Source organism: Plectropomus leopardus, chromosome 22, assembly GCF_026936395.1.
Source record: "Plectropomus leopardus strain MGB_pleo_1.0 chromosome 22, ASM2693639v1, whole genome shotgun sequence".
Classification (NCBI taxonomy): Eukaryota; Metazoa; Chordata; class Actinopteri; order Perciformes; family Serranidae; genus Plectropomus; species Plectropomus leopardus.
Window position 1 is genome coordinate 10533663 of NC_142197.1, and position 26118 is coordinate 10559780.

At 41.1% G+C, this 26118-nt stretch overlaps 1 protein-coding gene across 1 annotated transcript in view; it reads left to right on the forward strand.

Annotated features, from left to right (window-relative positions):
- Positions 1-26118, forward strand: part of tmtc2a (transmembrane O-mannosyltransferase targeting cadherins 2a) — a 73042-nt gene that overhangs the window by 19010 nt on the left and 27914 nt on the right. Inside the window, exon 2 of the mRNA XM_042511279.2 lies at positions 14434-15049. Within this exon, the coding sequence (XP_042367213.2) occupies positions 14434-15049 (616 nt within the window). The remainder of the gene's footprint in view (positions 1-14433; positions 15050-26118) is intronic.

Here is a 26118-nt window from a genome sequence, read left to right on the forward strand (position 1 = left end):
GAAATAGCATAATTTTGCATAAATTCCTGCAGATGCAACAATGTTGCAAATTGAGATATGGCAACATCTGTCTGGGATTTAAAATCATATCATCAGTGTGCACACAGCTGTGATTTATGTATTGTTTGGCAAAGTCAGAGAACCGCACTCAGTCCCTTTTTAATCAAGCGTCACATTTATCGCTGTGGAAGCAGGCGACTCAGGGAGGCCACCCTAATTACCCGTCCGCAGTCAGACACTGTAATCAACTGTCGAGACCATACTGGATGCAGAATTTGGACAGACTGATTGGCTGCTTATTTGTTTTCTTGTAACACACTCAAGGTTGTTTTCTGGTCGGATGCCGGCAGTGGATGGATGCAGGGTGTTAGAGTTGGCCACTGTTTCACTGATAAGGGCTGGATGTGTGGGGAAGCCAAGGACTTTAGAAACCCTATAAAACTCTCAGCATCCAGTGCTCCTGGATGTTGGCTCATTTAAAAGCCGCTGGGCACTGTACCATACTGTAGGCATATGGTTTATTTATTGGGTGAGACTTTTTTTTTTTTTTTTAAATTCCCATGAATTTCACATTAAGCGCTCCTATCTGGATGTATAAGGCGGCAGAATCAAACCTTTTTCCAAAGACATTGCTGGTGGTCTTTGGGGTTTTCACAGAGGTGTGAAACCGTTACTTGCTGCTGAACTGCGCTGAACTCAGTCTCAAGCGTTTTTCAATTTGATTGCACTCACACGCATTGCCTTTTTATAGTATGAATACACCATGTGGCAGGTCTGCTTGGAAGCCTTCACAAGCTGTTGTACGCTGACAAACAGTTACAAAAACACCTCCTGTATCTGCAGTCGTACATTAGGTGTTCATCATATAAAAACTCAATTAATTCCACAGCTTTTTTGAAGCGTGAGTTTTGACCCCCGCAAATCCCAGCCCAGGCTTTCCTCTCACTGATATATTTATGCCCTGGGGAGAGTGGGGCATTTAGTTTTATTAGCCATTGATTTCCCATAGCCTTCCCCCTGGTGTCGGCAGAGGATTCATCACCGCGTTTTATTGACACCATCACTCAGGGGACGCTGCAGTGGACTCAGCCTCCTTTCTAGCTGAGGTGGCAGTGGTGGCATAGTTGTTGGATCGCCTCCATTTTGTGTGACCAGCTAATGGGAAGTGATCAATCAATCACTTGGATGGAGATAAAGCCTTTGCAATCAGTCTGCCGGAATAAAGATGAAGGAGTTGCACTCTTGTGGATTGGGTTCATAATTTTGACCCAAAAGAAATGTGGTGTATTAAGAAATGTAGCATGTACTCTAACGACAGTGGACTTGTTGCCACGCTAGTACACTATTAAACTAGGTTAAATATAATTTTATTAGACATTTATTAGACATTTAGAAATGGCGCTGCAATGATTATTTTTAGTATTGATAAATATGCTATTTATTTACACAGAAAGTTAAAAAATAATGTAAATGAGTCCGGTGAGAACATAGATAGCACTCTGATGTCTGTGCGTTTATAGACAGGTTGTGGTTAGCTTATCTTAGCATAAAGACTGGTAGCAGGGGTAAAGCATTTCTTGGTGGAAAGTTATCTTTTTGTTTTTACATTTCTCTTTGTGTGCGGATTAAGCAAACAGGCTGTAATGTGGTACTGAGTGAAGTTTAGTGTTTTGTTGTTGTTGTAAAGCTTATTTGTGAACTTTGGACAGAGCTATGGCAGCTGCTTCCAGCCTTTTCAAGATAAGCCAATCACCTTCTGGCTGTAGTTTTATACTTAATGGACAGACATGAAAGTGATAAACATTCTCACATCAAAGTTTTGGCAAGAAAGCAAGTAGGTATATTGCACAAAATGTGTGAAGTGTCCTTGCACAACAAGAGAGCAAATGTTGTTCTGCATATTGAGGTTTAGGGATTAAGGTATTATTGATACCAGTGCCATTCTTTATTCTTTATTGCTTTACTTAATGATTCTTTAACAGTTTGTCTGAGTGGGAAAAGAAGCAGGCCCACACAGGTGAGGGAGCTGATGGGTGAGTGGAGCTGGCTGTAGTCATCTCGCCTGCTCACAGCAGAGTCAGGCCTCTAGTGTGACATATATGTGTTTGCAGCCCTTTCTAAAGAATAATAATGGCGTAACTTGACAGTAACAATAATTTACTGTCCCTGTTATATTCCAGGTGATCTTGTCCTCTGCTTGGAGGGTAAGGTCCTCCTGAATCTCATTGTTTCCCAAATAGATAGTTGTTGCTTTTACACAGATGCCTTTTTGGCTCTGTTACTACCTCAGTTGTGGGTTTAAAGGTGAGACAACTCTGTCTCCCAATTCAGCGATCGTAACTTTCATACTGGATGGTGAGGTGGGATAATGGTGCAATGTTACCGCCTTGAGCAGGCAGTGTAAAAGGGGCTTTGACCCTAACCCTCAGCAGTGGGTTTGGTTCTTAACTGGAACCAGTTAAGAACCAAATTTCCATCCTTCCTGTAGTTAGATATTAGGTTAGGACCGGTCATCAATGGGTATATAATAATATTAGTCTGCAACTCAGATTTTAACCAATCAACAGATATTTGTGTTCTCCTTTGGTGAAGCGCAAACTCTTGTGGTACCTTAACAGCATGAACATGCAAATGGCTGTGCTGTACTTGGGATTTTGCTTCAGATTTTAAAACTGAAAAAAATGGCAGTCATTCAAGCAATGTTGTCCAATTTCCAAAAAGTATTCAAAGCATTAAACCATGCCTTAGTTTTACATCAACAGTAGGTTCAGAGATGTGAGTCAGCATTCCAGTTACTGATCGGTCTGGCCTCCAACTGGCTCTCAGTCAGTGCTTTTCAAACTCATACGCTATGAACAGAACTAGTGGATGTTATTATATTTGATACTTGAAAATAAAAACGTGCATCATACTATTTATTTATCAATCAGTATATGTTTTCAATTCATTGTCTATTTCATTCACTTGGAAGCACAATGAGTTGACCCTATTTGGAGTTTGTTGTCCTGCTGATCAGGAAACCGGCATCACAGGGGACATGAAAGCGAGTCCTTGGCCTGACAGAAGAGAGACGGCCAACTTCCTGACGCTGAGCTTAGACCGTTTCAGGCTCTTTGAAGCCGAGAGAGCCCGGAAGAAATCTGTTTGTCCTGATTGGCTGCTCAGACAGGCTGAGGATGTAGTGGAGACTATATCTTAATCAGGTATGAGTTGACTGTTGGGCTTGATGATGAAGCTAAAACAGCTGGACTTTAGTGATGAGGGGTAACTACACAGAACTGCATTCTTTTGATCACCGCAATGAAATTTGTGAATACTTATTACTTAGCTGGCCAGTTATTGACGTTAGGGGAGCTGCTTCTCTAAACGTTACGTGCATTCTGAAATAATATAATAGTAGACTGTCTATGGATAAGTACCCCGTATAACCCCACTTCAGAAAAATCTGAACTATCCCTTTAACCTTTGCTGTGTTAGCTGCAGACATCTAAAATAGACTGCTTTGTGTAGTTTTCGCACTAGTCTCTGTGTGAAGAGTTAAAAATAAATCATTTAACCGGCCTTTTCATTCCAACAAACTTCTGGCTGGTTATTCTGCACTCTTGGGAAAAACGCTGGGAGCTGCAGGATGGGCTATTTTTAATCAATGAAAAGATAGATCCAGTGAACTGAGCAGGAGAGATAAAATGTAGGTTAGTGCCTTGAATACAAAGTGCGTTTCATCCTCTGTGTCTCAGGTTTATTTTCAGTAATATATATATTTGAAAAAAGATGAAAATCTTGCCAGTTTCTCCTGTTTTTTTTCACATCATCAGTGCCCAGCTATGTTGAACGCCATCCAGCAGCAGTTTATCACTGTTCACACATTTCAAATGATGGAAAGAAACAAATAATTGCATGTGAGCGAGGCATAAAATCTGTCAAATTAATGTCAATTTTTTAGGCACAGGGAAAGGGAAGAGCCTCTGCAGGGCTGAGTATAAATCTTTCACAACTAGGCCACTGGCAGTATGTCAGAAGTTTTATGAATGCTATCTGGACATTTATGGTTTTTTCCTCTCCTCCCATTTTCATGCCAGTTTGGCGTGGGACGGACTGTGGGAAAGCAGTGGTGCCACTTCTCCATCGGGGTATTGTTCTGCCAGGGGTGTCGCTGACGTATGATGTTTGAGCACACCCTTAATGCTCACTTCCTGACCCTTTCAGCCTGCAGATATACAAACTAAACAGATACAAAGAGTTGATTGAAAATAAGGAAATATGTCATTAACGTCTTTATGTACTGTCTGTGTCCGCAGTATTTTGTGAGGAGAAAAAATTAAGATACGCTGTGCAGGATTTTACTAAAAAACGACGTACAGACTGATACCGAACGAATTCCTCACAGTCATCACTTATGACTCAATAGAAGTGTGTGGCAGTGTATTAATTTGCAAAGACTCTGCCTGCTGCCTGTATTTTGTTTTTGGTGTTCAAAATGTGTATGGGCTTGTCCCCCCACAACACTCAGGTGAGGTTGCTGCTTTATAAAAAGGTAGAGACCAGGTGCTAGATTCTAAGCAGCGCGCATCCAAAACTGCAGTGCCTTTTATGACCACTTCAGGCTCGCTCTAGAGACCAGTCAAACAGTCAAAATGCCCAACTTTATTGTAGATATAAACATGTTTACAGCATGGTACAAATAACGTTTTTTGGTCTCAGTGGCTAATTTCCCCATTTTGACAACTGTATGGGGGTTGAATTTTATAACTCACTTGTTTATGTTTTATGAAGACTTAAAGTAAAGCACAATAAAGGGCAGTTTCACTTAAAGTGACAGGCTGTCTGTCGATAGCGTCCACAGCTTCTCAGTCAGAACCTCCCCTCACTCCTCCATAGCGCCTGCCTCATGCCCAAATATGATTACTTCTGGCTCCAAAAACAACCAAAATGTCAATGGCGGAAAGCTAAACACAAGGCTTCAAAACAAGGGGCTACAAATCAACAGCTACATCCCTTATTTTTACAGTCTGTAGGTGTACCTTTAAATACCAAAAGTTTCTTTATAATGTAGGAAAAGGGTTCCCACAGTCATGGAAAGCTGGAAAAAGTCATGGAATTTCACAGTCACATCCTCCAGGCCTGTAAAAGTCATGGATTTAGAAAAGTCATTGAAAGTTTTGGAAAAGTCATGAAATTTTGTTGACTGTAATGAAATATTTGCAGTAATCTTCGGTGGATGACCTTGACATAACGAAAATAATACCTAAATACTTTCTCCATAGCTGTTTATGTGTGTCACATTGTTTACCATCAGCTACGTTTCAACATTTTCTCCCCACGTACCGTCTCTCTTTTCATGTATGCTAACTGAAATGATAGCTCTTGAATCTGATATGTTTCAAAACACCAGGCAAGTTGGGCAAGTTTATTTATTTTTTTAATCATCATGGCTCCTTGAAGTCATGGAACCGTTTTGAAATTTTGTCCATGAAAATATGTGGCAACACTGTAGGATGAATATTGATGAGGACATTAAATCATAAAGCCAGAGCTCATCTTACTCTTTCATCTTCATCACAGTCTCCTCATTGCCTTCCATCGTGCTGCAGCCACATACTGGCAGGATTATAGCAGCTGATAATCAGCCAATGAATGAATCACTCAGGGCCAGCCAGCGAGCGTAACGGCTTTACGCATGATCATTCAACCCTGCACTGTGATGGATGGCTTGGTACTTCTAGGATTTAAAAAAAAAAAAAAGATCAGATCACCATCTCCACGTGCTCGGTTGCCTCATGTGGTGCAGAACAATACGCGCCCCACTGCAGTGACCATTGAGCTGAAATTTATGGGATTTTTATCCTCAACCAGCTGTGGCGTTGGCTGGGAACAAAGGCATGAACATTGTTTTCCTTCCAACTCCTCATAGAATTAGGACGCTGCTTCATATAGATTACATGTTGTGTCATACATGTATGAGTGTGGAGCCTCGAGCGCACAACCTTTAAATCAGATTAGTCGTTGACCCCGGACCTCCGTGCATGTCTCAGAAACTCTATGCACTCTATGATCACTTTCTAATCCTGTTAGAACTGGATTAACACTGAGGTGATCTGGACCCTGACACCCACCCATACATACACTCTCCCCAGCTCACTGCCCCTTGCCCCACCCCCCCGCTAGTGCTGGTGAGACAGAATCTAAACCATGACATTGAAATCAATAATTGATAATGTATGCGATGAGAGTCTCTTATTCAAATGCAAATCATTTTGAGAGGTCAAAAAACTTGATGTGAAAATCCATGTCAGTAAATGATCAAACATTTGTTGTTGACTTAATCAGGACAAGTCATTAGACGCGTTATTGATGCTTTCGTACACGCACTCTGATTTATGACTTGACTGATTTATTCTACATGATGTTTCTGTATTGGTTTGTATTGCCTTTTTTTGGTCTAGAAAATGTCTTATAATGGTGGAAAAAAGGCTAGCAGCGGGCACATCCAAAAGCAGTTAAATACTAGGTACTGGACAGAAAAAAAGTAGACACAAAAATACAAAAATAAAGTCTGCACACTAGATGATGCTCCCATGAACATATATTACCTCCACGTGGGACGTTTTCGGGCCCAAGACCTTCTTCAGACATCTGACATGTCTGAAGAAGGTCTTGGGACCATGTTTTTTTTCTAAATGTAGCCTTACTGGTAGGGGTGCTAATTTGTAAGATTCGAATAGTAAAATACCCTCCTGGAATTAGACTGCCGGTATTGCATTTAAGGTGTATGGCCCTTTAACTCTATTTTTGAGAAGTCCTCTGTGACTCCTGTTTCTCTTTACTATTTAAGACCAAAATGGGTGTAATTACATGGTGATCCAGGCAGATTTAATTTGTTTATAAAGGTGGCAGCTCCGTAATCATACTGCTCTTAAATGGCTCCACCTCAACACATTTTCCACTGTGCTGCTGTGGATTTGTTTTGTGCCGTCAGTACGGCGGATTTCTCTTCTCCCAGAGACTTAATCATCTACGTTCCTGTAACTCCTGCACAAAGCCGGCAGCATCAGTGGTGTGTTTACTTCAGCGGTGCGCCAGCTCAAGATTAGCATTGTGTGAATAGGCCTGTCTGCCGCAGCTCTCTGACTGTGTGCTTAATTAGCACTCAGATTGCTCAGTAAGGAGATGGAAATTTAATAGATGTTGGCCAGACAACGGGCACTGAAAAGGGCTTAGTGGCAGACCAGTTTAGATGAGTTACATTATTAAGGGAGAGCTGAGAGATGAAAAGGATAAAGTAACAGAAAGGAAGAAGGTAATGGTGACAAGTCAGGGGAATAAGATGGATGAAATTAAATTCATGAATACTTGAAATCAAGATAACAGAACGGATGGCCGTGGGGAAGTGGGTGGCTCGAAATAAAGACGTAATGTTCACAAACGGAAAAGAAAAAGGGAAAAAGAACAAAGAGGTGATGATATCCATTAAAAAATGTCCAGCCCAGTATCCATTACCAGCGCTGTTTTTATGATGATTGGCTAATCCATCTCATTACTGCCGTCAGGGAGCAGGAGGATGCACTCTGCTACAAAAGGTTATAATTCAGCCAGTCCTGATTACGTTAAGTGATGACCGTTTATACTGCAGATGTTTATTGGAGCGGAGCGGGCCGGCTCGTACGCACGCTGCAGACAGACAGGCTGGATGAGAGCCCAAATATTTAAAAACAGACTCAAGTGCGTTGTTTTGCAATGCAGTTAATATTGCTGTTCTTTTAAGAGGGCACGAAAACATGAAACTAAAGGTAGGTTTATTGAGTCAGACCACAGAGTGGGAGAGAGAGTTATGCAGACTGTGTTTGTCATCTGAAATCTGTAAACTGAACTTTACAAGGATGCAATCACAAAACTCTTTATACTCTTTTATAGGATGCAGTCTGATTGAATTTCCTTAATAAATATGTATATTGGTTAGAAATAGCTGCTTAGAAAAACCCGTATTGCTTTATGTTCATATATAAATGGGTCTACATGCACTCGGAAAAAACTTATCAGGTTTGATTTGACCACTAGCAGCGCTATATATTATAGTTATACATTTACAAGAGCATAGGCAATGCAACACACATTCCCAGTTGCGTTTTTTCTCACTGTTTGACATTCGGTGGTGGTAATGCGCAGAGAAACAGCAATCTGATGAGCAAAGGCAGTAAAGAATACTAGCAAGCAATTGATGTAAAAAATGCACAATTTAGATTCAATTTTAATTAATAAAATCTGCCTTTCCAAATCTTTTATGAGAAAGAAAATACACTCAACATATTTGTTTGATCTCTTGGATGCATACAACTTATTTAGATGAGAAACACTCCATGCAAACATAATTTCATGTTAGTGGATTGGACATGGGACATGGGCAAAACTAAAAACTCACGTCAAAGCTTTCCTACGTCATTTTAGGTAGTTCTTATTGGCTGATGTCTGTTAAAGTGTATATTTTTCTGATATATTTGTGTATAATTAGTTTAATTTGATGCTTTATGGGTTCTGACATCATGATTGACAGCTGTGTGCCAATCAGTGTGCTAGCGATTGGTCGGACGGGTGTGTGGGTGGGTATTTAATAATGCAGAGGTTTCTACTGCGTAGACTTAGGCTCCCAATAACTGTAAATCGTGAGGGCAATATCACAGTGGCCATATCAGAGGTATTTTGCCTTCAGTTTTGCTCAGTGGGAGAAAATGGTGACACAGTGTCTTTATATATAGTCCACCCTGACTACCTCTCTAAATGGACTTTAACGCTACATCACCTGACTTCCTCTTTTGCACATAATTACCACAGCCTAACAATAAACATAAATATAGTAGGTAGAGGGGGGCCATACTACCTCAAATAATTGCTCCAGATGACGACCGCTAACAGCCATTTAATGGGCTAATATTTGAAGCGGGTGCTTTTTATAGCTGCTGCACAAAGGGATGGAATATCTGCTGCTAGTTTCTGCTCCACCTTTGTTGTATTTTGGGAGATGCAGTGATTTCCACTCCACCCATACTAAATCATGGAGTCATCTTCAACAAAAAACCCTCTTCCTATATTTGTCCACACCTCTACCCTTGGGACTAATGTACTGTAATAATGAGTAATGGCTTTTACTTAAATTCACTTCATCAGTGGAAAAAAAAATGTCCCTTTTTTTTGCATATTTCCATGTAAAATTTTTGCATTGTCCCCAAAAGAGGCCTAGTGTGTGTCTGCAAGCCACCACAGTGCATGAAAAAGAGAATCAGTAGTGGTGAGATCACTGTTTAGGAGGAGGTGGAGTGCCTCATTTCCATATTGAAAAGACACATACCCAAACACTGAAAGACAGCCAATTTTCTCTTCACTAAAAGCAGTGGACAGGTGAAAGAAGACCTCACCCTATTACAAATGGACCCTTAAAAAAAATGTCTCCTTTCAGCCTTAGATGGAAATCCTTTCGATCTTACCACCCCCCACAAAAAAAGAGAAGCAAATTGAAAGGACCAAACCTCGTCCTGTACTTTGAGGATTGTGAATAGAGTGCCCCGCAGCCTGCCTGCCTGCCCCACATACGGTGGCTGAATACAAAAGAACCCCCTCTGTAAGAGCAATCACTACGGGAGACCACTCTATCTGCGCTGCTGCAGCGACAGGTCTCAATGAAGCCGTCAGCACAGGCTCGGCTGTCACACACACATGTGCACACACTTGCAAAACACAAAGCCGGACACCTTGCATGAAGCTATTTATTCTTTACCCCTTACAGGCACAAACTGGGACTTTCAACCCCTTTCCAAACCCTCATGGCTTTCTTTTCATCCTCCAGGGTCGGGCAGGAGCAGGGAGGGAGATGAGTGGCTGGCGCTGATTTGAATATTTAAATTATTTATCACCAGAGAGTATTGAGATCCAAGGCGTGCCAGGGGACACAGGGGAGCAGGGTGAGGGTGAATCTAGCCGTGTTTGGATTTAACAGTGTGTTGTTATTGACTGAGGGGAATGCAGAAGTGGAAAAACATGGATTGCAGATTTTGGTTGACATTTATTCTTTTTTAGTAATGAATCAAAATCTTTTATGTGTTTTTCGAAGATAGAGTGGCTGTAACGGTAGACTGCAGTACTCTCTTAGGACATTCATGTAAATCCTGCATTAATAAAACTTTCAATAGTCAAATCATTGCATTTCAATATATGTTTATAGCTCTTATATCCCAAGTCCTGCTGCCATCATATCATTCTCCGCACTGTACTGGGACTGTAAAATGTTTTATAAATAATAGCTCACTGTGGAAATACTGTAAAAACAAAAGAGGTTTGTAAACTGGATGATGTAATGCATTGAGTCCATAGAAATTTTGGACAAGGGAGAATTCTGTAACTCAGAGCCTGAGAAACACACTTGCCTTCCTCTGACAGAGAACAATCCTGGGAAATTGAGGAATTTACTACACTTCACGCGACGACAGGGCTGTTGAAGGAAAAAACATTTCAATTAGGATTAACACATTGAGCAATTCTCGCTTTGACAACAGATTCATCTGCTGCCCCCCATTGTCAGTCTTTCTCTTTTACCTTGCCTGCTCTCATGCTGAGTACAGACTGGCGCAGCTCAATCTCGCCCTCCCTCTTCTTTATGTGTTCAGCACTAAGTTACAATCTCTAGACAAAGGAAGTCCTCGGCTGGCCCCCCTGTCGCTGTCCTTTTTCCTCCCTGGTGCACCATGCACAAGCACAGAAACAGCGCTGATCACTATCAAGCCCTGAGAAAAGAAGATTGCCGTTAAGTGAGTGTGATCGAATCTTGGAAACACAAAGTTTATGACCCTGTCTACACATATATAGATATTTTTTTAAGGGATATTATCTTATCCGTTTAGGAAAAAAAATCTGTCAACATGACCTTTGTTTTAAAATATCAGGCGGTTCTCATGCACTGTTCGTATGTATATCTATGAAAAGTAATGCACTAGAATTCATATATAACCCACGTAAACAGCAGTCGGGTAACAGGAGTAAAGGTGGACGTGATATAAGGACTTGCGGTGACGCATTAGTCAAACAAACACAGGACTTTACACAGGAAACCAATGTTTATGTTCCATTTAGTAGTGAACTTTGTTATTTTATGATTCATCGTAACCATGTTTCTCTTTTCTTAACCTAACTTACAAAACGTTACTTGTCAAAACCTAACCCACGCATCCCTACCGTAAGTACATCATGTCATACATTGGGTGCTTACTTGTTAGGTATCACATGAAGTTGTATTAAGATTTGTTGCCAAAAATAACTCACAGACTAAAATGCACAAATGCTCACTGGTATTGGCAGTCTTCTGCAGTCTCCCCTCCTTGTAAAGGTAGTAAAGTGTACAGGCTAATGTTACTTTTTCTAAAACACTTTCTGGAGATGGTATTACCATTGATTCCACTTCGATATAAGCAAGAAGGAGGTCACTCGAAGTAAAGAGTGATAATCTAGACCCACGGAAGTTTTCCTTCCACTCCTCATCGACTACAAGACTGTTGTTTATGTCTGACTTTTAACTCAGAATACTGAGGTGGACCAAAAAAAACTGGGTGCAGCAGATGCTTTTGATTTTCTGTGAAGTGGTGCAGCACTACCAAGTTTTAGGGGTGTATCCACGAAAGCATTTTATCTGATGCCAGCTGTTTTTTGTTGTAGTTGTTTTAATTGGGGGTACTGTGTATCTACGCCAGGTTACAAACCTCAGCATCATGACAAGGTGCTGAGGATCAATGCGGTGCTGAGCGCTGAACATTAGGTATTTTATTGCTGAGTGTCGAGATTAAAAAATGGTCAGTTTTGCGTAAAACACAGTGTTTATTGCTGTCTATTTTTACCAAGCTGTTCAGTCACAATGGAGGAGGGAAAATACCACTGAGACCATCCCTCGCATCTTACATATACAAGTGCAGAACAGCAACATTGGAGGAGAGATTTGATAATATACTGTATACTGTTATTTTTTGTTTCCTGTCATGAACCCACATAGCCCAGCAGATCTGTACTCTCTCCCTACGTGCTTTAGCCTCCCTTTTATCCAGAGCAAGTTGTCTACCCTGCATCGCCATTTTTACTTCCATGGGTATTCTGTATCATGGCAACGACATGCAACCAAAACATCTCAGCTGAAAATAAGCTGTGCCTTCAGAGCACTTTCAAGCGCTCCCAGCTCGGCAATTCCCCCGAGGAGTGTTTTGTGTTTTAAGCTTGGAAAATTGCTGTGGTGGACATGGGGCTTAAGTGTAAAGTAGTCATTAGACTAAGCAGTGCTAACAGATCATAAACAAGTCGGTATTTCGCCATTGTTGTGACTGCTTCCTGCACATGCCAATTACGCAAAGTAACAATGGGCATGCGCGAAATTGAGGAGATGATATCATCCTTTCACTCTGTTACAGATACACAGTTACTGGAGATTTGAAAAATCGACACGTTAAAAGTCATTTTTAAAAAAATCTAAGTTTCAGTGACCCAAAATTGCATGTGGACGAGAGGCTAAAATGTAGAGAGAGACTTACATTCATTCTCACATACCCATCTGTTTTCATGTTGCAGAGTGCAAAAACAATATTGCAACCTAGTGAAAAAAACGTTTTAATGTTTTCTGTTATAATGAATAATCTCACTTGGTGATTTCAAATTAAATTTCCTTTGTTTGCTCCAATACTTGAGTCAGCGTGGTGCTCGTTAGGTGGTATCCACCACAGCTGAGTGTAGTTTTTATGAGACCTCTTTTAAAAAGCCTTTTTGCATCAAGTTTATTTTTTGTCAATGTGATTGTGAAGCCTATGAATTCATACATTAAAAAATACATTTTTTCTTTTTTTTTGTTAGTAACATCCCTGTTTTTCCAGCAGTCCATATAGCTTGAGGAAAAAAGAATTTACAGTATTATTTTTCATTTTTTTTTTTCTCTTTTGAAATAACACTTATGTCTTGCAGGGGAATCTCCCATTTGCCTCCTTGTTGTAGCTGCCATTCATCACCGTTAATCCCTGCGGTGAACCTCATTTGTTGCAGTCTATGAGTGAACACGAATGCAGCTCGTGTCCCCAGTAATGATCCGCTAATTATGAGAATCCACTGCAGCCTCGGGGGTGTGAAACCACCTGTGTGTGTGTGTGTGTGTGTGTGTGTGTGTGTGTGTGTGTGTGTGTGTGTGTGTGTGTGTGTGTGTGTGTGTGTGTGTGTGTGGTGTGTGTGTGGTACCTGTGACATATGTACATGCTGTGAGTGTGAGAGAGAGAGCAACAGGGCACACATGTCTATTTAATCACACACTCTGCAGCCTGTTTATTACATTTGGTGTCCTCATTGCATTTGTCTATTAAATTTTCTTGATGACTGGAACATCAGCAATGTGGGAAACGTGTTATTACATATGAGGACATTTAGTTCATAAGATTTAGAAGTGTTCAAGTCTCTTTAAAAGAATTTGTTATTCAGTATCAGATGTTAAAATGCTTAGTTTTTATTATTTAATTAGTCCTTTACTTTTTGCTGGATTTTTTGGGGGGGTTGTTGGAGCCTAAAATGCCTGATTTCACAGCGGTTTTTCTAAAAAAAATGTAATATGGGTTTCATTTTTTTTTCTCATGCAGACAGCAGTGGCTTGCAGTAATTTCTTCAAAATTGGACTAAAGGATGAAGTGGTGTTTAAAGGTCAAATATCAAGCTCATTGTGACCTTGTGCATCTAATTCTCAAAAAAACCTGAGGGAATTTCTTCACATATGGCACAAACTCAAAATCACAAAATTCTAGTTTTGCGATGAAATCATGGTAGCAGGTGAAAATTGCACAAATAGTTGTGATGCTAAAAAAAAAATCATTAATATCAAAGTGAAATTGTTCCAGTGGGAATAAAATCTCACTGTTCTGAGTTTTTGGTGCAACATTAGCTCTAACTCTGCATATTTACACATCGTGATTCTTATTGACACAATAGATGTGGGTGTATCAGCCTCTCTCATGATTATTTGTCTTGTTTGTTATCTAGGCCTTTCAGCCTTTCTCGAGATGTATTTTGGGATAGCAAAGTGTTAGTTAATTGATGTTTGTGTTCCATCACAACATTGTGCATGTGTTGCAAAACATTTTTCCCCTGCTTTCATGGAGAGCATCAGGGTTTGTATTGCACGGTCTTTAAGAGCAATTTTTGTTGGTAAATGTGAGACTTTTGTGTTATACATGGCTGCATCTTGGTTGTGAGTTTGGTGTGATTGGTCAAATTTGCAGAAAATTTGTAGTGATTTGATAAAATTGCAAGGTTGCTCAGCATTCACAGGGATTGGTTGCAACCCCAACATTGCAGCATTTTTCTGTTGTGTTTTGTTATTAAACTTAAAGCTGCTGATCACACGACTTCTTAATAATTAATGTTTTCTACTCATTTTAGCCGAGCCATCAAGACCAACCAGGACCTTCTTCCTGAGACTCCGTGGACCAACATCCTGTATGATGACTTCTGGGGCACCCTGCTCACTCACAGCGGCAGCCACAAGTCCTACCGCCCCCTCTGCACCCTCTCCTTCCGCCTCAACTACACCCTACACGGCCTGCGTCCCTGGGGCTACCACCTGCTGAACGTGGTGTTGCACGGGCTGGTCACTGCCCTCTTCACAGCCTTCAGTCGCTCGCTTCTTGGTGGAGGACTGTGGACCCTGCTGGCTGGCCTTCTTTTCGCTTCTCATCCAATACACACTGAAGCTGTCGCTGGTGTGGTTGGCAGGGCAGACGTAGGTGCTGCGTTGTTTTTCTTGCTGTCTCTTCTCTGCTACATGAGACACTGTGGACTTCGTAGGGACCAACGAGGGACTTTTCAGACCAGGCGATGTGGTGGCGGCTCAGTGACCCGGTGCTGGGGATGGATGCTCGGCAGCTTGTGGTGCGCAGCAGCCAGTATGCTTTGGAAGGAGCAGGGGGTGACAGTACTGGCCGTGTCAGCTGTGTACGACCTCTTTGTGTTCCAGAGACTCCGGTTTCGCCAGGTGCTTCTCCTCCTGCTGGGAAAGGTAAATTAACCCTTTATAACCATGAGCAAACTGGTTTTATTTCTTTCAAAAAGATGTGAAGAAGACAGCGAGCAACGTAAGAAGAAATGACCTTCAAATTTGCATAAAATTATTATTATAAAGAAATTTACCTGAAAAGTATCAGAAAAACTGAAAGTAAAAAAATACAAAGAAATTTACTGTTTCAGAAAATTAGCAGGAAAAACGGACAGTAAAACAATACAAGGTAATTTACTTGCGTTTAATTTACGTTCTCAGTAACAATTTTGTAATATAATCTTAAATATGTAACATTTCTTAATGTAGTATAATGGACATTTTTGACTTGCTGAGTATACAAATAATTTATAAAATGTACTAGTTTCTTGCAGTTCATGGGGCTTTTCTTGCCAGGTTGCTTGTTGCCTTTTCTCTCGCAGTTTTTGAAATAAATCAAACCAATTTGTTTCAAAGGGTTAAATAGCTTGTGAAAGGCGTCTGAATGCAGCACAAGAAAAGTGATGTAGATCCAGGTTTCAAAGGGTTAAAACATGCCACAGGGACCGGTGCCTTTACAGGCTCTTGGCGTCTCTACCGGTTTCCTCTTCCTTCCCTCAGAGGCATACCTCATGTAGCCAGCTGTTAATGGTTCCTGTATGGTGGATTAAGTTTTGTGTGTGCGCATGCTGTTTGCTTTTCATTAGGGGTGTAATTAGGAAAGCTGTTTGCCGGTGCAAACCGTGCAGTTGGTGCATGAAAAGTAAGCTATTCTCATTTGTCATCGGCTAAACAGGAAGAAACTATATGCACAGGGGAAGTTTTCCACTTCCTCGCAGCTTCAGTTTGCTGCAGTAAATAGATACACATTAATGCAAGGAAATTTAGATTAGGATCTCGGCCTCATTATGTATGTTTGTGCGTTTCGGGAAAGAGAGCAGTTGCACAGGAAAAGCTATTTTCAGGGTGAGTTGTTTTTTTTTCCCAATTCAAAGTGACAAAAGGTATGTGCAGAAAAACAATAACATGCCTACTCTGGTTAATGATTTGTTCTACTTGTGGAGTCAGCTCTCCAAACATACGTACACACACTATTCCTCCTCTGCAGGATAAAAAAAAAACAACTGCAGGACTCCTTTTTCCCCTTCAAACTCAAGTTCTCTGAGGAGTACAACCTCAATGCAGTGACTCATCTGATTATGGGGATCAGTGTTTGACTGGAAAAGCTCCACTCTCAGGCACTCTACATTTGATTAGGGTAACTGCTCCTTAGCCAACATGATGGCCCTCGTAAAATGCATAACTAGCGTAATAAAAAGTCCCCTTGGGTTTACCGAGCAAGGACAGTCTGGCTCTCTGTGGTGGAGATCTTTTTATAGTTGTTTCTTCATGAGGAAGCATCTATAAATACCTCTGTTTGTTGCAAGGGCCGTGATGTCACCTTGTATAATACATCACAAATGTCCTATGGAACTTTCTGGCGCATACAAACTGCAGCCCGTTACAAACTTGTGCGTGCCCGTCTTATTTACACAGCCAGCCTCCGAGTGAAATCATGTTCTACCTTGGAGAGTGTAAGGCTTTACCGTACCTGTGAGGCAGCTTCTGCAGTAGTCGCCCCTGGCAGAATGATAACCCACAACTGTTATTAGAAGCCCTGCGGTGAGCGGCGCAGAGAGATCAGAGAGGGGGAGTTATGATGTTTTTTCTTTTCAGTGCTTGGCAGGAGTGACTCACGTGTGTGTGTGTGTGTGTGTGTGTGTGTGTGTGTGTGTGTGTGTGTGTGTGTGTGTGTGTGTGTGTGTGTGTGTGTGTGTGTGTGTGTGTGTGTGCTGTCACGACTGCTAGATCTCAGCACAGATACAGCACAACACCTGTCTTTCAAATTGTACCTGATCAGTTTTAAAAAGCTGCTAAATCTTGTTAGCGTAGCTACGCAGCATGAAGAAAATATGTAACGCTATTGCAGATGATGAAGCAGACAAATATTAATCTTGAACGCAGTCCAGAGACAAGCAAGAGAGAGAATGTAGAGTACAAAAAAAAACCCTGGACTTATTTTCCACCTCTGAAAGGGATAGTTCAGTTTTTTTTAAGTTGGGTTGTATGGTGTACTACTTATTCATAGTCACTTAATCACCTACAGAAATGTCAGTCTGCACGCCACCAATTTAGAGAATATGTATGTACTGCTGTGGACGGGGGGCAGCAACAAAACACTTTTTAGCCACCTAAGAAAAGGCCTACCTAAAACACTCAAAGACATTTTATAACTACCCTATATTGAGGGAATTGCCACCACTTCACTATTTTTGTTAGACAACCTGTTCCAATGGGGGAAGCCCTAAATAGCAAAATCTGGTCAAATTTCCAGAACCCACTGACAAAAACTGTAATTTTGGTAAATGCTGGAGGTGCTGATCTGAATTTGCGTTAATTGTTGCAATCGCAACATCACAACATCCTGAAGGACCTGACTAGCAAACTGATGGAGGCAGTGGTGAACCAGCAGCTCCTGTGTTCAGCAATATTAAATCACTGTTTTTCTCAATAGAGTCTGGCTTCTGTTCACTGTGGAAATTGCTGACTGACAGCAAGTTAAGGAGTGAAAATATTCTACATATAGTGAACGCTGATTTTAGGTGGCTAAAATACATTTTAGTGCTGATCCCTCCACAACAGTATATTGGCTAGCTTCCACTCCTGTTTGCTTCTCCAAACTGGGGGCGTGCCAACTGACATCCACTGTATATATTACACTGTCTTTGGATAAATAACCCATCTGAACTATCCATTGAAATTATCCATTTTCCTTATGAATATTTTTAATCTGCCACCCTCAATGGCCTGAGGAGGAATACTAGCTGTAAATTCTGATTCGGTGGCCAACTTTTTTTATATGCATATATGACATCTTGGATTGTTGCCTAGAAAAGTTTTTGGGTTTGAGTAAAGCTTTGGCAACTCAGCATGAGCCTGCACTGATTGACCCAAAGTTGAGTCATTGGAGTTGAAGAAGTTACACTGTTTGAATCACCCACTCCTCTGACACCATCCCAGCCTAAAATGATGAAAAACAAAGAAACATTGAGACAAAAAAATCCAATTTACTGAGAATTTTCAAACTTCATAATGATGTATTTGTTGGGATTGTATTGTATTATTGTCTGCCCCTGTTCAAACAAAGACAGTAGACACAGAGCTTTGGAGATGAAGCCACAACCTGAAAGACATCCAGAACCACTCGTACTAGTCTGTTGCATCACAGTCTGAAAGATTTCATCACCCTTGGTGCTTGTCAGAAGCCGCTATGAAAAATCCCTTTTCCCTGTGCGTTTATCACAAAGGAGAGCTGGGATATCATCAGCCGCCCAGACACAATAGCACAGGCCAGTGTCTTTGTGCCAGCCTGTCAAGGTCCTGGTGCCAACCTCCTCCAGCACTGCGCCGCCACCTCCAGCACATCTGGCTCGTTTATCACTCTGGCATTGCCCTCCTCTATTGCCCTGGTCACGGTTATCTTGGTGGGGAAGCTCGTTGTGTGACGGTCACCAGCTACGGGGGCAATCGTTTCCTCGATTATGAGCCAGGAGTCTCGGGAACACAAGAGATATCAAGAAAGAAGGATAGGGAAACTATGCTCTCACTTCCTTTCTTTTATCTGTCTTTGGTCTTTCTCACCTATACTGTGCCCTAAAAGCACTTGGGAATGGACGACTTGGCTTCACATTCAGAATTGAATGGTAGATGGCTGCAAACACAGAGAACAATGCAGCTTTTTTCTATTCATTTAAAAAATGACATCCACAGTGTAGCGAAAAAAAGATTGAAAAATCCTCCACATCACATGATCTGACCGCTGCCTCACAGCAGCCACAGACAATAAGGAAATGCAAATCAGCCGCAGTGTAGCAGAGGAGACAGATGCGCCTCGGCCGGCACTCCATTTCTCATCCTATTAACTCCCTAATCAGACTGAGATGGGATTTGAAATGAGACGAGGTAGGACGGAGGGAGAGTTACAAAGTGATAGATGGAGACAAAGGAAGGTGCGATGTTAGCGCTGCAGCCTATTGAGAAGGCAGAATGAGTCTTACACGCTGGGATCATAAGAGCATGATGTCTTTGTTCTTTTCCACTCTCAGTTTGTCAGTGGCTAAAACAAACAGGTTGATGAATGAGACTCCAGGCTTTAGACGGGGTCCGGGGAAATTGTTTGCTTTTGTTGCTGTATGGGGAGGCTCTGATCTCCCTGCTAAGCCTGAGGTGAACTGTGAAACTTTGGCAAGATGGATTTCATTAAACGGTGTTTGTTTAAATGTTGAGCAAAGAATTGTAAGCATTTACTTGACTGAATAACAAAGACGTCAGTGATTATACCTTGCGTTTAAAGCTTTAAATCAAAAGGTGTGAAATCAAATACAAAAATAAGGCTGGATTAGATGGTGCTCTCCCTAATCCTCAACACCTTCTGAAACTTTTACTTGTGCACCTGTGAAATTAAAGATAGAATTTCACTTGAGGCATACGGACAATAGAGGGATTTTATTGTGTTGTTAAAGTGTTTCCGGACTCCTCCTCCTCATTTGTCTCAATGAGCGCTGCAGGCACGCAAATTAAGTTCAGTGTAACCAGCTGACGACTTGAAGGATGTTGTGTCAATTATCTTGTATCAGAAGCATTCGGCTGTGAAATGATGCCCTCTGTTGCATGTCGTGCTTCATCCTCTGTACTTAGCCTTCATTCATGTGTCACTGGAAAGCCGAAAGACGGGCATGTTCAGAAGTTTCTGGTAAAACATTTTCTTATCCTAAACGTATCTTTTACAGAATAAATCAGATTCAGAAAACCATTTTAACTGCACAAACTTATTTTAAATTGTTCCATTCGACTTGGCATTGTCTGTTAGTGGGATTGATCCATGTGGTAGTCTTCAGAAAGTTGTTAGGTAGCTAGCTGCTATTGCTAAACTGATAAGAGTGACAAAAAATGGTAAAGTCCGGCTTCTTCGTCAGTCACCAAACAGCTTTAGGTACATTATCACTGCCCTCTGGCAAAACTCGCTATTGAAATTTGCACAACTTACCTCCACTGTAGCTCCAAAAATGTCATTTCCCTACACTGGATGAACGGGAGAAGCCAGGACAGTACTATATAAAAGTCCTGACAATGGTCAGCCGTCAGTGAGCATCTGCTTTTGCAGTGTGTCAACCTGCACAGCTGACACTAGTTGGCCCTTGTCAGATTTTTGGGAGGCCCAATTCAGCATGTTGCAGTGGCTTCAGAGCCAGTGGAGCCCATTGGAAAGTGAAATCACTCTTTTTTGCAGTTCATCTCAGCGCATGAGAAGAGAAATGGAAGCAAACAAATGACCCAAATTAAGAGGCATGACACAAAAAAAAAATTAAACCTTGTGTCATTGTACGTTAGCAAACGGTAAAAATCATTGGCACTTTCAACATCCATCAAATTTGTCTCTCAGAAACTTCCATTTTCACATGCACTCTCCAACATTACTCTTCAGCGATCTGCTTCCAGGAAATGTGATTCATTTGTCATTTTTATAAGAGGGATTATCATTATATAAGAGGGATCATACAAGTGACAATATATTCTAATTTGCTCTGCAAAGTAACTGGTCTATGCTTGTTTTGTTTTTTTGTTTTTTTTTGTTTTTTGTGTGGGATGAGACATACTTCGTCCGTAAATCCTACCTCTCGGATCTGATGTCCAATCAAAATTCTGCGGCGTCTGCGGTGCCTGGCACAGTCACATTTTTCAAGAGGCGTGCAGCACGTCTCTGCAGCTCTCTGGGAGCCCCGTAAACCATCTCTGCTGCTCTGTCAAAGCTCTGCACATGCTGTTCCAGAGAAGTGTTAGTAATTACCAGACACCAATCAGATTTGTGGTCCAGTCAACTGGGACACATATGTGGCATCAAATTTGTATGTAGATTTTATCCAGATACAAGACATTTGCAGTAACAAGTGTTAATAGGCCTTTTAATCATTTGGAGAGGGCAATTAAAAATGAATCTTTGCAAGTGGTTCTTGCATGAGGTCCATTGTGTTTTGGTATTTGGAACATGCATTTAAGATGTTCATAATTATCTCAAATAGCACAAATTAATTCTTTCAAGTAGCTGAAACAAAACCGACAAATTTGATTAAGAATGCTGTCACTATATCACAAACAGGAAGTGCTTTTAATGTCACGTTAGCACCACTGGCACCTTTCGGCTTTTATCAGCTGTCCTGGTGGACAGCAAGCAAACGTCAACCTGTGACCCGTCTCATTACAGGTCTTTGTGCCAGCAGCAGCAGCGCCTTCACGGAGAGAACTACGGGGTAATTAGGTCACTCTATCAAAGTCAGCCCTCTCAATGCCAACCAGTGCTGCTTTCTGATGACTTGGGCGAGTCGCGCCAAGTCAGCAGAATCCAGTACACATTAGAGAGCTGGAAAAAGCACTGGATGCATGCCTCGTTGTAGCTTCCATCACAATTTAGCATGTCACTGGTAATGCATCAAATATGAGCGCCGCTGGATGTGCATTGTGCAAACGCAGTGCGTCCAGAACTTTGAAGGCCTTTCCATGCACACGTCGCTGAGAATGAATCGCTCCACAGTGGGGTGATAAAGCTCCCAACTCAAATCTAAAGCAAGAAAAATAACGTTTTAATATTTGAATGATCTTTTAAATTTTAAGGTTGGCAGGTCATACTAAAAATAGATTTCAACATTTTGATTTTGATTCCAGTTTCTCAAACAAAGTGGTGGAAATCCCATGCATGATTGACCCAGTATGCTGGAAAGAGTTAGAGGCAGTTTAAATTGGACTTGACTTTAACTAGAAAAGTCCGGAAGATTGAACCCCCGCTGTCTTGCGTCAGTCCACAGCAGCTTTAAACACTGCGCGTATGAAGTCAGCCGTATCCCGCTGTTTCTTCAGACATGTTTTAAACACCATGCACGCTACAGTGTCAACAGGCAGACCACACACTTCTGGGATTAATAAAAACGAGAGCTAATAATGAATGGCACCGTTAAAAGATGAGGGCTTGGGAGCGTAATACTGTATGTTTATGTGCGGAAAGAGAGAAATGGAGAGAATGAGAGAGGGGTTAGTTCAAGAAGTGGATAATAAAGTGAAAGTGAATAAAAAGCAGGAGAGGGGAAAGCCACAGAAATTGACGCTGAATTTCCAAATGAGGATCCAAAGTGGAGGAGATATGTGGACGGTTCAAAGGCTTGGAGCGAGCGGGATGTTAGATTTGACAGTTGGCAGGGGATTATGCCAGCCGTCCTCCATGGATACACACAGATCACATGGAGGCCAATCAATCATAGCCAAAACCTGTTCCCAGGAATTTAAGTTAGACAGCAGGAAAGCTGAAAACAGGGAAATTAGAAGAAGACAAAGTAAATACAGAAAGCACCCCTCTGGATTAGCCATTTCGGCTAACTGCATTTGGATTTAAGTCCAGGGCAATATGCGATTTGATACTCTCTTTTTTCTCCCCCAGACTTTGTGCTAGCATTAGCCATAGTTTAAATGGGCATGCATATAAGAAAACTTTGTTACAAAAGGCAATTTGGCTGTGACAGAATTTTTGTTTCTATTTATGGAAGCCTGACACCATAGAACTTTTGAAGAGATTTCACTGTCAGACAAATTTTCATTGTTGGAATAAAATAATGGGATTTTTATCTCAGTTGCTGTGCCCTCCAGTGGTCATGATTGTTTGGTGGAAAGCAGCCATAAAGTATTTTTTTAATCATTTTGCTGTTCTGACAAAATCGAAAACGTCTAATATTATTGTGAGTTTTTCATCTTGTCTCATGTTTATAGTGAAGAATAGCTGTGCTCTTTCCAGCACCAAACAAGAAGCAGCAAACTGGGTAGACAGTAAATATGGAGGGGGTCTCTGAGGAGGCACAATAGTCATATTCGGAATAATAGGGGAATATTGGTGTGCATGTAACTATAGCTATTGTCTTAAGATGTGAAAGGGTGTCAGACTTTAGTACTTTTAAAGTCTTCTAGTGTGTGGTAGAGGGACATGTAGAAGCAGATCTTTTGTTGTAGCAGTCTTGTCTGTTAAACCCAGGTGTGACTCCTAACCTTAATTAGCTCTTCCTGGTGTTGAACATGTAGCTTACAGGAACACTTGAATGTGGCAGGGCCATCGTTAATGTAATTAGTTACACCTGTACTGCTCCCACCAGAAATCAAAGTTTGCACCATGAGAGACATCCAGGAAATGTCTAGAATTTAGGTATTTTTTTAACTTTATCCAAAGAGCAAATTCACAGATACCCATAAGAGCTGTAGGTGTCTATTTTATGCTTCATTATAAGCACTGTTCTTACTTAAAGTGTATGTACAAATCAATAATATACTTTGAAAACACCACAAAAGCACAAAGACAGCACATTTTAAGGGCTGTATTAGTCAGGGTAGTGCCCTGCCAATATTCCTCGACCATAGAGCGTCAATGTAAGCTGGAATTGTTGGGAAATCAATAAATCAGGAGAGGTTGAAAGACTTTTTAGGGCAATTAAAGGGTGCAGTTGAGTGGGGAATGATTTAGTTGTTAGAAGAGGATGTTGGTTATTGAAGATCTATTTTCAACCGACCACAGACGACTCTACTGAGTGAAGAGCGAAGGTTTTACCAGACTTCAGCAGTATAGGAAATAATACAGTGTCATGCCATTGATCTGATGGCCCAAAATTCCAAAGCCCCATTACTCCGAAAAATATTCCATTGGACCAAGAGCCCATTTCTCTGACAGCCCGTTATACAAAAATACACACTCCCTGCAGTTAGTTTTAGTTTCCCAGCAGTGTTTGAGTCACCAACCCTGGTTGTTTTTACCAACCCTCTGTGTTTTTCAGTAGCTTTTAAGCCACAGATTTTGGGAGTTTTTATCCACTTTTTGTGTCTTTCTGGCACTGTTTGAGCAATTGATCCTGGGTTGGTCTTTGCAGTGTTTCCTGGCTGAATTTAAGTCAGGGACCTGGGTATTTTTTAATGATACTTCATAATATTTGCCAGTGGAATTTGAGCCATAGATCCCAGTTTTTTTTACCCACTTTTTGTGGCATTTCTCAAGGGCATTCGAGCCACAAACCCTCAGTTTTTTTCACCAACAGTTTACAGAGTTTCCTGTCAGCTTTTGAGCCATCGATCCCGTTTTTTTTTTTTTTTTAGCAACCCTTTGTGGTGTTTCCTGATGGAATTTGAGCCATAAACCAACCCTTAATGGTTTTCCCATCTGCATTTGAGCCACGGATGCTAGGTGTTTTTACTCACCTTTTGCAGTGTTTCTCAGGGGCATTTGAGCCACTGCACCTGGGTGTTTTTCACCAACCTGTCTCTGCTTTTCCAGCAATTTTATGTACCAAACATTGATGTTTTAAGCCAAAACATGATATTTTCCAAACAATACGCAATTGGTTCCTGGGCCTACAACCTCACATTCACCACAGAGTCATTAACAAATGTAATGTATTTGTGATGTATGTGTTTACAGACACATGCATTGCAAACATAACAGGCATATGCATTACAAACAGGGCAGTTGGTCCAACTAGATGAACTAGATTACTTGGACTAACAGGGCTACAGAATTCTGGGCCTTCGTAGCAATGGAAAGTCCTCAACAAAACCAGCAATCCTTTCACTTCATGTCTTCTTCAATAACCAACCTACAATCTGTTGCTTCTAAACATGCTAACAAAAAAGCATTTGTTAAGTTGTCCATTTACTTGCTGCTGAGTTTGTAAATTCATGGTCATACATCATTGAAAAGCAGAAACACCCATTGCTGTAGCACGCTTGCAGTCCAAGTTGCATGATTGATCAGGAAGTCAATTAAGGAACGATTTAGGAATAGACAAGGCGGCAAGGGGTAAAATGAAGCTCATTCACGTAAATGCCACAAATAACTCTCTTGCTGGAATTGGCTTATCTTCTGATACCAAGCAGAATTGGATTTTTCAGACAGTTTCCTCCCTTGACAGGCAATGTGGGCTAATCCATCAATAAACACATCCCCCCTACCCCCTTTTTGTGTATAAGGCACTCTCTCTTATCCTTTGTGAACCACCTTTCAGCATCCCAATCAATATCCAATTTTTTTCCACTCTGACTTCCTTTCAGAGTGCTCCGAAATGTTGAACTCCTTGAACTGGCCCTTTTCCATCTTACTGTTGACAAGTGGCTTTCTGTAACTAGCTGCACTCTTCCTCGGATAATCTCATGGGGGAATATGCCTTTCCAATTCAGATGTGAAGAAATAAACTGGAGCCTGCAGGTCACACGAGTCAATGCTAAACCTCTTATTCTAATCCTAACATGGGCTTGTTATGGATAACTTGTGTTTTCCATCATGTTTCTTGAAGGCGTGCACAAGCTTACTTGGGCATGCGAATTGTAAGAGAGGGGATATTTGCCTCAAAAGTTTATTAATGAGACAAATGAAAGCTTGTTCTCTGTAGCTTTTTATCTGCCTATTGTGCAATTCATTCAGAGGGGATTATACAGAGTTTAAATTATTACTGCGGTAGAGTAAACTCACTTAAGAGATAAAAAGAAATGCCGGGCTACATTGGATCAACACTTTGAGTAATAGAGACTCCTATGATGGCGATTATCAGTTACATCAAAGCTAAACCTGATAACTCAACTACTCCACGACTAATATGTAATCTTCTCCTGTCCTGTGCTATAATACCACAGTATAAACAGCATTTACATTATGAAAGCATGCATTTGTGTATGTGCACAGCTCTAATTCCCCCTGGACAGGTTCAAACAGAGTTCATATTACATATCACGGATGCTCAGAAAGAATAAATGGGCTCAGAAATTAGGAGGTGAGCAGCATCTCTCTGCTCATCACTTGTGATGTTATGCCAGAGTCAGTCCATTAGGTAAACTGTGGGAGAAACATGAGTTACAAGCACTTTTTGGTCAGGACTGCGCCAGGCTATCTCTGTCAATACTCCTCTATGGCATTTCCATTTTGGTATTTAATGAAATAAATTAAATCAGATTTCCTCAATCTTGGCAAAAACATGTACCAC